At 36.2% G+C, this 14,285-nt stretch overlaps 1 protein-coding gene across 1 annotated transcript in view; it reads left to right on the top strand.

The window, feature by feature from the left end:
* LOC111146633 (PKHD1 like 1) overlaps nucleotides 1-14,285 on the top strand; it is a 183,716-nt gene that overhangs the window by 3,118 nt on the left and 166,313 nt on the right. The window contains exons 3-6 of the mRNA XM_022502266.1: nucleotides 8,650-8,794; nucleotides 9,760-9,868; nucleotides 10,894-10,951; nucleotides 12,079-12,172. Of these exons, the coding sequence (XP_022357974.1) occupies nucleotides 8,650-8,794; nucleotides 9,760-9,868; nucleotides 10,894-10,951; nucleotides 12,079-12,172 (406 nt within the window). The remainder of the gene's footprint in view (nucleotides 1-8,649; nucleotides 8,795-9,759; nucleotides 9,869-10,893; nucleotides 10,952-12,078; nucleotides 12,173-14,285) is intronic.

Raw genomic sequence — 14,285 nt, 5'->3', positions numbered from 1 at the left:
TTTTTTTTAAAGATTTTATTTATTTATTTATTTGACAGAGAGAGATCACAAGTAAGCAGAGAGGCAGGCAGAGCGAGAGAGAGAGAGAGAGAGAGAGAGAGAGAGAGAGGGAAGCAGGCTCCCTGCCAAGCAGAGAGCCCAGTGCGGGACTCGATCCCAGGACCCCTGAGATCATGACCCGAGCCTAAGGCAGGGGCTTAACCCACTGAGCCACCCAGGCACCCAAGCAGTGAATTTATTTAATGAGCAACTCTTCCTAAGATTAAATACAAATATGTGGTTCTTTTAGCACCGAGGTCTTCGCAATCTTAAGAATAGTATTCAGCATATGAATGAAGTTTTTGGAGTTAGAATGGACAGAGCAAGATATTTAAGTATTCTGTCAGATATATGGAAATGTCTTTCAGTACTTCCAAGTAACATTTCTGCTAAATTCAATCTCTCAGTGATACACTTTAAATGGTTTATGCCTCTAAATTGTGAAGAATATATTTTGGATTAAAGTTTGGTTGTCTTTATTTTTGTTGTATAAACACCCAAAGGCAACGTATTGTTAAAGACTATTTTAAAAGTCTTTATCCATGGTTCCCTTATATTGTAAATTGTTGTTAAGATAGTGCTTTGAAAGCTATTAGGTTGTTTTTTGTTTTTGTTTTGTTTTGTTTTTTTTAAAGATTTTATTTATTTATTTGACAGACAGAGATCACAAGTAGGTGGTGGGGGGCAGGCAGGCTCCCTGCTGAGCAGAGAGCACAATGAGGGGCTTGATCCCAGGACCCTGGGATCATGACCTGAGCCGAAGGCAGAGGCTTTAACCCACTGAGCGACCCAGGCACCCCATGAAAGCTATTAGGTTTTTAACAGAGTTTTAGAAGTCGTGAGAGAAATGCCCCAATTAAAACAAAACAAAACAACCACTCAGCTATTTCTTCCTGTCTGGAGACCTAAACTCCTTCAGATCCAGGAGCCATGGCTTGAGTTTAAGTACACAGACCCTGATGGCCTTTAGTTATCAGTACAAAACAAAACATTCTATTCTTAAGGCATTTTGGAAGAATCCCCTTATGAATTTAACCCTAACCTTTGCTCTTTCATGGACTCTCTGAGTCACGGTGCATCCTGTGTCACTGGTGTCATGGTGAATTTCCAGTTTTCCCGTCCATCTCAATTTCTGAATGCTCTTGACAGAGCATCATAGAATAGTTAAATCCTATTGGAATGGCAGATACCTGCATCCTCGCCGTGATTTGACTTCCCCCTTCTTGCCTTAACCATATACTGTAGGTGACTAAATATGTGTTAACACCTGTCTTTCTCAGAAGCTGAATCTAATACTATTTTATATAGGTTTTCAGGGCTCATGATATATAGAGAATGTGTATAGAGCAATGTAATGAATTTGCAAAACACACCAGACCTCCAAAACTCCATGAATGTGCTACTTGAACAAAATTTATTGGAGGAACTGTATTCACATAATCAGAGACATCAGTGCTGTCTCTGACCCATACTTCATGTTTAGAATTGCATGCAGAGCTAATTTATTAATCACCCAAGAATATTTTCTACATGGAACTGTAACTGCCAGGTGATTACTTAAGTGTTGGTCCCATAGGACTATAAAAATGTTTTATTTTTATAAAAGTCAGGATGAAAAAATTAAATGATAAAGAAATATTTGACTTAGAAAGTGAGTTCTCTGAGATTCCACTCTCTAGAAAGAACTAGTGTTAGTATTTTGGTGTATCCACATGAGTTTTCCATTTCCACATGTCATATTCACTTTTACAGGCCAAAATTTACTAGTGTATTACTTTGTTCTAAAGGCTGTGCTTCAGGAGCCAAAGATACATAATTTTACAGTTATGATGCCCAAGTAAAGTGTTTTGAACACTTTATTTCCATGATCATGGAAATAATTGTGTCTCCAACTAAGAGGACTGATTTAATGAGGAGTATTATCATTTTGATTATTAGTTCAGGAGTGTTTCTAAATTTATACCTGTATTTCTCAATTGTCTTTCTTAATAGTTCCCTTTACTGAAAAAAATCAGTAAGATGGAAGGAGTAGAATTTTACTTTTGGCTTTTTTCCCTAGGTATTTCCCTATTACATATACTTTTGTCTAACTGAAGTGTTGAATTATGTAGTTTTTGTAATATTTTGGGAAACCCAGGGACTTTGGTCCAGTCTGACTGGCTTTTGGTTCTGTTCTTGCCCCTTCCCACTCTGTGACTGGGGCAGGTTACTCCCCTAAGCTTCAGCTTCCTCATCAGTAAAGTGGGGTATTAATTCCTACCTGTTGGGACTGTTGTGATGATTGAAAAGGATGATGTATCTAAGGTACCCATAGATACTATCTGTTTCATAAATAAGAGTTTTTTCATTTTTATTATTTTGTTTTATTTTTATCATTATCCTGCACTTATGTTATAAGTTTGGTTTCATTCTTTAGGAATCATCCTTCACCACACTGTACTTTTCCTTTTCATTGTTTTGCTGTTATAACTTTTCGAGTTGGTTTGTACTCTCTTACCCCCTGCATTTTTTTAACTAGAGAAATCCAAACAGCCCCATGTGGTATATGGTGACTGCCGGCTTCAACAACACACATTTTCCATGATAGCAACCCAGGCTGCTATCAGGAGAACCAGGTTTACGTGCCTGGCAAGTCTTGTCTCCAGTTTTTCTGCAAAAGAAAAAAAAAGTACATCAATATGCCAGGAATTTCCATCTGAAAGCCTCAAACTTTTCTGTATCCAGGGTACACCCAACCCTTCCTGTAATCTTTGTCCCTTGGAGTACTTCCAGAGCTATCCTCTTTATGCCCAATTTTTTATTTAGAATTATATTTTATTTTGAAATTCTTTTAGAAGGTGATTCCTTTGTGTGGCTTTTTAACTCTTTGGAATTAGCTAACAAATCAGAAATATTTCTATAGTTTTTTTAAGCAATATTTATAATGAGAGTATTTACAAATCCTATTGATTTGGCTCATGTTTTTACTTCAGGGAGATAGGTCTATATATTTGACATAAGTATGTAAAAATATGTATGAATATATGACATTAAATATATGTATGTGACATTAAAAATATATATGGCATTAAAACAAAGCCAAAACAATATCATCTTTTGTTGGTTTAATTTTTTTTCAATTGTATTTATCTCAGGAATGCTGAAATGCAGATCTGTGTTACCGTATCAATTTTGTGACATGTGCCTAAGAGGAAAATAAATACATGTATCACATCCTGAGCCACCCCACAAGTAAAACTTTCCATACTTTAGTTAGTTGCCAGCAGCCCTCTGTGTATTTCAAACTCAACATGAATACCAAAGATAAGCACAAGTTGGCAAAAGGAAAGGGCAGGTTTACAAGTAACTTGCTTTTCTGTGTTTTCCTGTATCTTTTCAAAATTTCATTTTAGCAGTAACTGCTGTCCTAGAATCAAAACTTCAGATCCAATGCAAGTGTCTTTCACACGTCAAATTGATGCTTATATTTGTACTTTAGCCTATATTAGATGAGCTCTGTTTGGTTACGGTTTAAGCTTAGAGGCGGAAGTGGTGTTTATTAAAATCCCTACCCTTTGTTGAGTTTCTGCTTACTTTTTCTGCCTATCAGGGATAGGAGAAGCACTAAGAACATGGGTCTGGAGGAACTTATATAAGGCAATGTCTAATAGCTTTATAATGTATGTTTTTAAATATTGTTTATCTCCGAATATCACAGGTGTCCGGTTGACATCGCCAACCTGAATTCAAATCCTAGCCATAACACTTATTAGTTCTGTGTTATTTTTAAAAAGGGATATCAACACTGAACTTAAATTTCAGGATTTTTGAGACCAATAATAAGAGCAAATATCAACCTAGCTCTTAACATATGAGCCAAGCACTATGTTATGCAATATATATAATCCTCATTTCCTCTTCCTGACAATCCAATAAGTAGGTGATTATGGTCATTTTCCATTTTATTTTATTTTATCTTATTTTATTTTATTTAAGAGAGAGAGAGAGAGAGAGATAGTGAGAGAGAGCACAAGCAGGGGGAGTGCTGAACAGGGACTCAATCCCAGTACCCTGGGATCATGACCTGAACCAAAGGCAGATGCTCAACCGAATGACCCACACAGGTGCCCCCTGGTCATTTTTCTGATGAGAAGATAAAAATGAGAGAGTTCATCTCTAAAATTTGAGTGCCTGAAGTCATACAGCAAGGATGTGTAGGAGTGGGATGCGAATCCAGGACATTAGGGTTCCTTTAAAGAGCACCAGCCCAAAGAAGCAGCTTTATGAGAGCTAGAGTTTTAGGGGCGTTGGCATTTGGTGAACATCTGGCGCCGTGAAGTCCTTAAACTAGGCAATATTTGTGTTTTTAATGGACCTTTTTAGAACGCTGGAAATGTTCAATAATTTAAAAAGCAGTCACACCACAGATGTCTACTGACCCCAATTCAGTCACTTCAGCTAATAAAGGTTATTTTTTTTAAATTTTTTAAAGATTTTATTTATTTGACAGACAGAGATCACAAGTAGGCAGAGAGGCAGGCAGAGAGAGAGACCAGGAAGCAGGCTCCCCGCTGAGCAGAGAGCCAGATGCGGGGCTGGATCCTAGGATCCTGGGATCATGACCTGAGCCGAAGGCAGAGGCTTTAACCCACTGAGCCACCCAGGTGTCCCTATAAAGGTTATTTAATATGAGCCTATAAGGTAGGAGTGATTGCTTTCTGAAACATACTGCAAAACTACTTGACAATATATTTTTTCTAATATAAATAATATATATACATTGAATTTAGAGTTAAATCTACATCTCTGAGTTTAACATTTTTTCTGGCTTACTGGTTTTAAATTGTACTGTGGAACAATGTGGACTGTAGGTAATTAAGTGCTGAAATTCAAATAACTTATGAATTTATATTGATAACCTGGATGCAAAGGAAAAAATTTCATAACTTCAAAAATATTGTTAGTCATCAATTTGGCAATAGTGGTGTTTTACTGTTAAGCACTTGCAGTATTTAGAGAAAAGTAACATTTAAAAATGCACATGCTTTTAGAGCTCAGAATTTAGGAATTTTAGATTTTGAAGTGATCGAGGCAAAAATTGTTTCTTTACTAACTTCACTTTATTCTAGAAAATATTATAACATCTACAACTTCATAAATTTACTCTGCATATTAGAATACTATTAAGTATCTTTTAAACATTTTTATTAGGAGAATATTTAGTTATAGGGTTTAATCAATAGAATAGTATCCAATTAATCTTAACCATGGATTTTATTTCTTGGGTTTATTTTGAAATTGAATGTTGTTCTAGCAATATAAAATACTTTTATGTGGCATAAAATTACTTAATGGATATTTAACTACTTCCAAATCTAGTTTTGAATTTTCAGGTATTTATAGTAAGATTAAAATAATTTTCATCAATTAAAAAATAATTTTCTGCTCTGTTTCACATCCTCTGTTTCTCTGGTTCTGTCGAATCACACCCATTAGCATGCAAACACACTGCTATTTCACCAACCTGAAAAAAAGCAAGAGCTTTTTTCCTCTTGCTCCACACCCCTTCTACCTTCCACCCATGCCTCTGCTTCCATTGATAGCAAAATGCCCCCAAAGGGACCAGTATTTGTTCCTTTCACTGGTTATCCTCCGATCTTCTCTTGACCCCATGTCAATCATGTATCCATTGCTCACTGATGTCTATACTCTCAGAGCAGTTTATACTCTTTGTCTATCTCTCAGAGCAGCAGCTAGTGACTCTTGGCAAGTGTAGGTCACACCATGCCATGCCTCTGTTTGGGAAGCCTCCAGTGCTCCCTAATTCATAAAAATAATCTGAATGCCCTCAATTTTTTGTCTCATCTCTTACCACTCTCCTCACACATATTTCTCTAACCATGCTTGCTAAATCTTGAATCCAAAAATATGCTCCCACCACAGGGCCTGGAAGAGCATGTTCCCTCTATCTAAAATGCACTTGCCTTAGGTATTCTCTGGGCTTACTCCTTCCAGAATGTTTCCTTGACCATTTATGTCACATGCCTCCTCTATCCCAGGAATAGGGTTGGGAAATCAGAAACAAGAAAGTCCTGAAAAGAGGCACATGAAGGTGGTATGAGCACATGGTATGAGCACAAACCATGCAGGTCTATGTCTCAAGTTAATTCCTGCAAGAGAGGATCCCCCACAGAGGAAACAGAAACACCACGTTGATTGAATGACTCATTCAGGGGCTTCTCTCTTTGGCTACCTCAGAGCTTGTACAGTGGGCTCAGGAACAGAGGGGCCATGGGGTGAAGGCTGTGCAGGTTAACACCATAGACTTCCTTTCTCCAAGGCTAAGCTACCCACTGCAGTTGCTGATCTCTGACCTGATCAACACTGAGCCCTCAGGAGGGGCCATTCCCCAAGAAGTATACCAGTTGCTAAGGGACAAATTGACTGCATTACTCTACTTCTTTCATGGAAAGAACAGAAATACATTATTGCTGGAACAGGTACTCCGGATACAGATTTTGCCTTCTCCATCCACAATGCCCCTGCCAGCCCCATCTTCCGAGAGCTCCCAGAGTCTGAGTTACTGCCAGGAGCATCTATAAAATAGTGCCTCAGAACAAGAAACGTGTTCACAGAGAAAAAGTTGTGATTATGGGCACACGACCACAAAATCTGTGTTACTCTGAAACACGTGGCCCAGTAGAATGATGGAATGGTCTATAAGAGGCAAACCTAAGATCCCAGCTTGGGAACAACATCCTTTGGGATAGGATGCTGGCCTCTATCATATGCCATATGCCTTCACCCCATGGCAGATACATGCTCCTGTGTCCCGACAGACAGAGCACATGGAGCTGGAAAGGAACGGTTTCTCTCACTCATTATCACTCCCAGTGATCTGCAAACTGCATATGTGCTTTCTGCCCTTGCTGTTTTAGATTCTGCTGGATTTGGGGTCTGAGTTTCCAGTGAGAGAATGCTTTGGCCAGGGATCCCTATATGACTTCCAGTGAACGGGAGCTACCACTATGAACTGATCACTTTGAATTCATCAAACATAATTAGTAGCCTACCAGAGATAATCAGTTCTGATGATCATGAAGAGAAAGGGTTGCTTTACCTAATGGAGATAGGGAAGAATATGTCTGAAATTCAGGGTATTCATGAGGGCATCTCTTGGCTTTCTTGTCCAGTGGAAGCAATTATAGCATGAATAGGCAATTGTAGCAACCACAACTTAACAAGGGTAAAGCAACAACCAAGGGTCCAGACCTTCAGGATGAAGGCTAGTGTCACTCCTTCAACTTAAGTGCTGGCTAAGGCAAAGGAAGTCTACAATGGGTGGTAAAGAGGGGCTACAGTGACTATTCATTATAGCCTCAGGAGCAGTTGTATCTTGTCCCACTAACTCTCTTGTATTAAATCTTTAGCAGAGCTTTTGGCTGGTTACCACCTTGGAGACTTGATAATGAATTATATTTAAAATGTGGGGCCAGGGGGTGCCTGGGTAGCTCAGTGGGTTAAAGCCTCTGCCTTCAGCTCAGGTCATGATCCCAGGGTCCTGGGATCGAGCCCCACATCGGGCTCTCTGCTCAACAGGGAGCCTGTTTCCCCCTCTCTCTCTGTCTGCCTCTCTGCCAACTTGTGATCTCTATCTGTCAAATAAATAAATAAATAAATAGTCTTTAAAATGTGGGGCCAGAGCATGTCCATATGGTGCAGTGAGTTGCCTCTATGAGAAGCCTTTTATACTCAGCTTCACAGTCTCTTGTTCTCACCTCGAATTCTAACCACAGCCATGACAGATAGTCCTCCCAAGACTGTGACCCAGTCTGTGCTCGCAGCTCTTGCCTTCTGTTCCCATAGCACATCTTTGTCTACCGTCCCAGGGCTTCACTGATGCAGTGACTTGGGACATTGAAACCCCTATGGTGTATGGATGACATATGTGTAGCCTGAAAGTTCAGGAGAAGCTATTTCCCCTGGAGAAACCTCAGTTAACCCCCTGGACAGGATTTGATGAAGAAAGGTTTGATTCTTTGATTCTGAGAGGCAGTCCATATTTTCCTTGGAAGTTTCCAGCAAGGTTGTGCTCCAGCTGTGCTCACAGGTTGTCTTTCTTTAGGTCTTACTCTCTCTTGCCCCAAAGGGGTCACCACTCAAATAAACCATATGCTTGCAAGTCCTCACCTCAGATTTTGCTTTATAGGAACTCAAGGGAAAGATCCCATCTCTTAAACTGTTCTCCTCATCTCTCTTTTCAGTCCATCTGTCCTCCTTTTTTTTCATAGTAGTTATCCTCAGCAGACATAGAGTCTGATGGGGAGTGAGGAGAGAGTATTTTCTCCAGCCCTTCACACCCTACCTCTGGAATATAAGCTATTTAATTCTGTGCCTGGCAAATAATAGGTTCTTGAACATTACTTTTGTGAATAAATGAATTGAAGGTGAATTTTTATGCTTCCAAAAAGGATTACAATCATAGGGATAAATACAAAATAGGTTAACTGCTAACTTATTTACTTACTAATATTCCTTATTATTTATTGATGATTCAGTACCAAATGACAATTGTTAGATCTTTGAAAAGAGAATTCTTTTAATAATAATTCAGTGTTTTTACTTTTCCAGGTTTTGCTCAAGCAAACCAGTTTAACTATGGAGTTGATAATGCTGAGTTGGGAAACAGTGTGCAATTAGTTTCTTCTTTCCGATCGATTTCTTGTGATGTAGAAAAAGATTCAAGTCATTCAACTCAAATTACATGCTATACTAGGTATGTTTTATAGTATGTTTAATAAGAGCATTTTTGTCATACACAGATTAGTATTATATAGTTTTTTATATACTCTGGCTATTATATTTTCTGATGATCAGCTATTTTTTGTTTCATGATGTTTAGACTATCTTATAGCTTTATTTCATTCATTTGTAATGCTCTTTCCATGTATTAGCACAATAAAATAAACTCCATATCCTTTTCCAGGTTATTAGAGCTATTATCTTATCATTATTGATCTATTTCAGAAGACAAATGGCTACTATTAAATTGTAATGATGCTCCTCAAAATATCAAAATTATGCTTTCCTGTCCAGTTTGATTAATTTCCTTCAAAATCTTGACATATTCATTAAGATTAAAGATGATCATTTTGTACAGTGACATTTCAAGTTCTTTACTATCAGTCCAAAATAATGTTTGTTATTAACAACTTATGGGAAAAATTAATCATTTTAAATGGTAACTTTTAATAATAAAACAGGTAGCACATATTCCAGAGGATTTTATCTTTATCAAGCTTATTGGCTGTTTCAGCAGCAAAAGCTTTCTTAGAGAGAAATTTAATCAGAATTGAAAAAAAAAACAAAAACAAAGCATAACATGACTGTACCAAGGTGATGTATTACTGTTTTAAGTGATTCTTCCTACCTTTGTTTATTGTATTTGTTTTCCTTTTCAGTAAGCACCAGTGCACTTAGAATAAGCATTTGCCTGCGGTCCATGATGTTAGAATCTGCAGTACAGAGTTCAGGATGGAGATCCTCCATAATTTAGAATGAAACTCTTATAATTTAGAATTCTAATAATATAGAATGGAATTTAGCTGTACATTGATTAGAATTTTAGACACTTTTTTTTTTTCAAAATGACTTGTAGTCTGGGGCAGTATTTTTCCGTAATAGTATACATTAAATAAAAAGGTCATTGCTTTCCTTACATGTTCTTCATTTGCTTTGCAGAGCAATGCCAGAAGATTCCTACACTGTGAGAGTCAGCGTGGATGGGGTTCCTATTACAGAAAGTAATACCTGCAGAGGTCGCGTCAAGAGCTGGGAATGCACCTTCAATGTATATGGGATCTCCTCTTTAACTTTTGGATGATCGGTCTTGTGCTTGCTTTCTTGCTGAACTGGCCTTTTTTTAATTTTACAGATTGTTATCTATTTCCACATTAAAAAATATACTAGCATGTAGCGAAGGATAACTTCACTCAGTTTTAATCATCTTCTGTGGCAGTGGAATCTCTTTTCTCATATCTTATTTGTTTCCCTCTTTAATTTTATTAATGACTTAAACTTTTATACATTACATTTTTTTCTTGCTCACATTATTTTTTCTCTTTCTCTATTTCCATTCTGAGTTTAATTTTCCTTTTTGTATCTTCATCACACTCACCTTCATTTTAAATAGAATCATAACTCTTTTTCCTTTCTTTATAATTTCTAATGCAATGAGATAAAATATGACTGCACATAGCATTGAAGTCATTCAAAATATAGTTATCCTATATGTAGATATTTACAATAACACATTTTCTCTAAGTACCATCCCATATATTTTTAAAAATTATGTCTGTCTATCAAAAGTATTAGAGTTTCCATCACCCTCATGGGCTCCCTGGGATTCTCCTCTCTCCCTATTCCCATTTGGTGTCACAATTCTTAAGAATTTTACCTGCATTGCTCTAGAAAATTATCATTAGCTTCATTACTAAAGCTTACTTTGATGGACTTTTTCCAGGTTTTGTTTCTGTTTTGCAATGTGCTTTGTTATTTTTTCTTCATAGGCTTCAATAAAAGAAGGCCTTCTGTAATTTTATTCCCTCAAATTCCTGCTATCAGAGAGCCTTATTACTAGAGTTTGACATATGCTGATAACAAAGGAAGATTGACTATTAAAGTTCTGAACTAAAAACACTGACAGAGAATTTTTAGTGGATAAGGAAAAGATCTTGAATAAGCATAATAATAATATTCTAAACTTTATTTTTATATGTAAAAAGAGGTATTTTGACAGTTACATTATAGAATTATTTGAATGTAAATAATGGAAGAACCCAGAGATATTAGCTTATTGACAGTATTATTTTATAGGCAAGAAGTTTCAGAACCCCAATGATAACGAGCATCACACCTTTATCTGGAACTCCAGGTCTGTTATATGACAGCTGATATAATATCTTTTTTGGTTTGTGGTCATTAATTTAATTTTAAGTATATAAAATTAGTATATCTGATAATTTATAAATAACATATTTCTGATTGTATAGTAACTCCCAATATTATTTCAAAAAAGGATTTTCAGTGGTTATATCTGAATCTGCTATAAAGTATTTTACTATCCCCCTATTGGACATTTAGCTGGCTTCCACTTCATTATAATTATAATTATAGCAGTTTACAATCCCAAAAGGAATATGTGAGAATGCCCTTTTCTATGCCCTTGACAATTTTAGGGACTAATTTTTTCAGGCATTTATATGAAAAATGTAGTAGCTTATTTCTAATTTTTCTAATTCTTAATTTATACAATTAAATTTACTTATTTATATATATTTATTGACCCTTTGTATTTCTTCTTTTATAATTACTTGTTCATCTCCTTGGTTTTAACTTAATGCTAGTCAATTTTTTCCATATTAAGTTATAAGAATTCTTTATATTTTAAAGATATTAATGATTTGTATGTCATATATGTTGGAAATATATTCTTAACTTACCATTTGCTTTTAAATTTTATTAATGGATTTACCTGTCATTCAGACATTTTAAAATTTTTATATTAAATTAATCAATAGATTTTAATTATTGTTATTTCTTCCTTCATTTTTATGGTATAGAAGACCATACCATCCCAATTATATAAGTATTATATAAATTTATACTTAATTACAAGAGTTTTTATGGTTTTATTTTTATATTTAATTTTTGTTTCTCCTAGGATTTATTCACTTTTTGGGTATAGAGTAAAGTGGGTTCTTATTTGTTTTTTCAAATATATCTTTCATGACCCAAGCAATATTTATTGAATAATTCATTGTTTTCTATGAAAAACTTCTTTAATTTACAAATACTTATAAATATCGCTTTAATACTATACATACTCATGTTTTATTGTGTTTGTTAGAATGTTCAGCACAGTGTTAAATGATAGTGATGAACATGGGATATAAGTGTCTGGATCCTGGTTTCATTAGGAATACCTCTAATGTTTTGGTATTAAGTGTTGGGTGTATGGGTAGGTAATTTTATACAGAACTTTTTGTTTTTTTGTTTTAGGCACATTAATAACTATCCAAGGCAGAATCTTCACTGATGTCTATGGAAGTAATACTGCATTAAGCTCAAATGGGAAAAATGTTAGGATTCTGAGGTAAATTTTTGATGTGGAAACATATTCTTATCACTCAGGTGGGGTATGGTATTCCACAAACAATGGGCTCAATGATATTAAACATCACTACAGTGTGAGGGGATTAATCAGTGTATTTTCAGCCATATTATAGGAAGAAAAGGAGACTATTGGATGATTCATTGACATGGAAGCAGTGAGCAATGTGCCTTTCTTTTTTGGTCTGGCATAATTCTTTCGTTTTCTGTGACAGATTTTATTAATAGAAGGCACACAGAGACAAGCGCAATAGTAATTTAGTTATAGAATTTTATTACAGAATAACTTTGTTACTAATCTACCTCATTTTGCATATATATGTAACTATGTAGCCTGGAGGTCCATAGCTTAGTCAAGATCTGAGAACCAGAATTTCCTGACATGCAATTTGGCCTTTTTGCTTCTACTGTAGTTATGTGTGGGAGAGTACTGAACTAAAAATGGTCAGTAACTTACTAACAGCCTCAGGTTTGAACACTGGTTCCTCCATTTACCAACTATGGATTAGACAGTAACATTGGCTAGTTACCTCATATCAAAAGATAATTGTCCACATTTTGGATTGGAAGCTAGCTTGGTCACTCATCTTTCTGTAGCATAAGTGTGGTTTTCTGAGTGCTGTCTTGAAAGACTGATAGCTGTGTTCATTCCCCATAGAAGGAAGTACAGAATCAGCTTTCAGAAGGCTCCATGCATATTAAATACAGGTGTAAAATGGATAAATAGATAAATTAGCTAACAGTTCATACAACAATTAGAGGATTTTTTTTTAACTACTAAAAAGGTGACATATATGTATATGTAAACACACATACACATATATAATTTTGTAAACCAAGTAATTTGGAAGGTTTTACTAAATGAAATCAAGGTAATTTAGGTGGCATTCTATGAGGTAGCACTCAATTAAATCATATTTGTATGCATCTATAATACTGTGAAAATGTATTGATTCCTTACATATAGTAAGTACTAAATAGAGAAACAAATGTTAGCATAAATAAAGATTTTGTTTGCCACCATATGGTTGAATGTTATGAATGGTTTCTATTCCACTTCTTAGATGGGGTTTTCTTTCTTTTTTTTTTTTTTTTTTAAAGATTTTATTTATTTATTTGACAGACAGAGATCACAAGTAGGCAGAGAGGCAGGCAGAGAGAGAGAGGAGGAAGCAAGGTCCCTGCAGAGCAGAGAGCCTGATGTGGGGTTCAATCCCAGGACCCTGGGATCATGACCTGAGCCGAAGGCAGAGGCTTTAACCCACTGAGCCACCCAGGCGCCCCTTAGATGGGGTTTTCTAAGTCATCCTTTTCTATAATAATGCTAAGAAATAGGAAGCTTAATCTTTAAGGACATTTCTCCCCACCCCCACTGTAACTGAAATTTACTTCTGTTCTGTACAAAGAAATGCATAGAAATTATTTCATAAAGTCAAGAATTGAAGTCAGCAGGGACCTCAGAGTTCAGGCTACCTGGCCCATGTACTCTGAAACCTTGAGATACTATATATAAATGCACAAAAACTTTCACACACCTATTAATGTGAGAGGTGAAGCCCTTAGAACTGTGTCTATCCCATTTCTACCATCTTAATTGTGACACTAGGCATTTCGGGCATTTCACTGGGCCTGAATCCCATTAGCAGGGAGCAATGGGCCATGTACTGGGCAGGAAGCAGGAAGTCAGGGACCCAGAGTGTTCAAGCTGCTTCTGCTTCTCACACATCTTGTCAAGTCAGCCTCATCTTCAAACCCAGACCAGGTACAAATTATAGAGGACATGCAAATACCAAAGGGTTTGGTGCCCACTAAAGAGATTTTGGTCTAAAAGATAAGATAAGAAAAACAACAACAACAAAAAATATATATATATATTTGGCCAGACACATATATATATATACATGGCAAAATAGTATAGTATTGCCATTGAGAGACAAACCCAGACCACTGTGGGGCTTATGGGGTGTGGGTAAGAGCACCGCTAGAGCCCAGCTGTCTGGGTTTGAATTCCTGCTCTATTCCTTACTGCATATAGGCTTGAACAAGCAACTTAACCTTCTTGCCTCAGTTTTTCTTCTATGAAATGGAAGGGTAAA

The sequence above is a fragment of the Enhydra lutris genome, unplaced genomic scaffold (genome assembly GCF_002288905.1).
Source record: "Enhydra lutris kenyoni isolate GAN:26980312 unplaced genomic scaffold, ASM228890v2 scaffoldscaffold14, whole genome shotgun sequence".
NCBI classification, from domain to species: Eukaryota; Metazoa; Chordata; class Mammalia; order Carnivora; family Mustelidae; genus Enhydra; species Enhydra lutris.
This window is presented reverse-complemented; position numbering and strand designations above follow the sequence as displayed.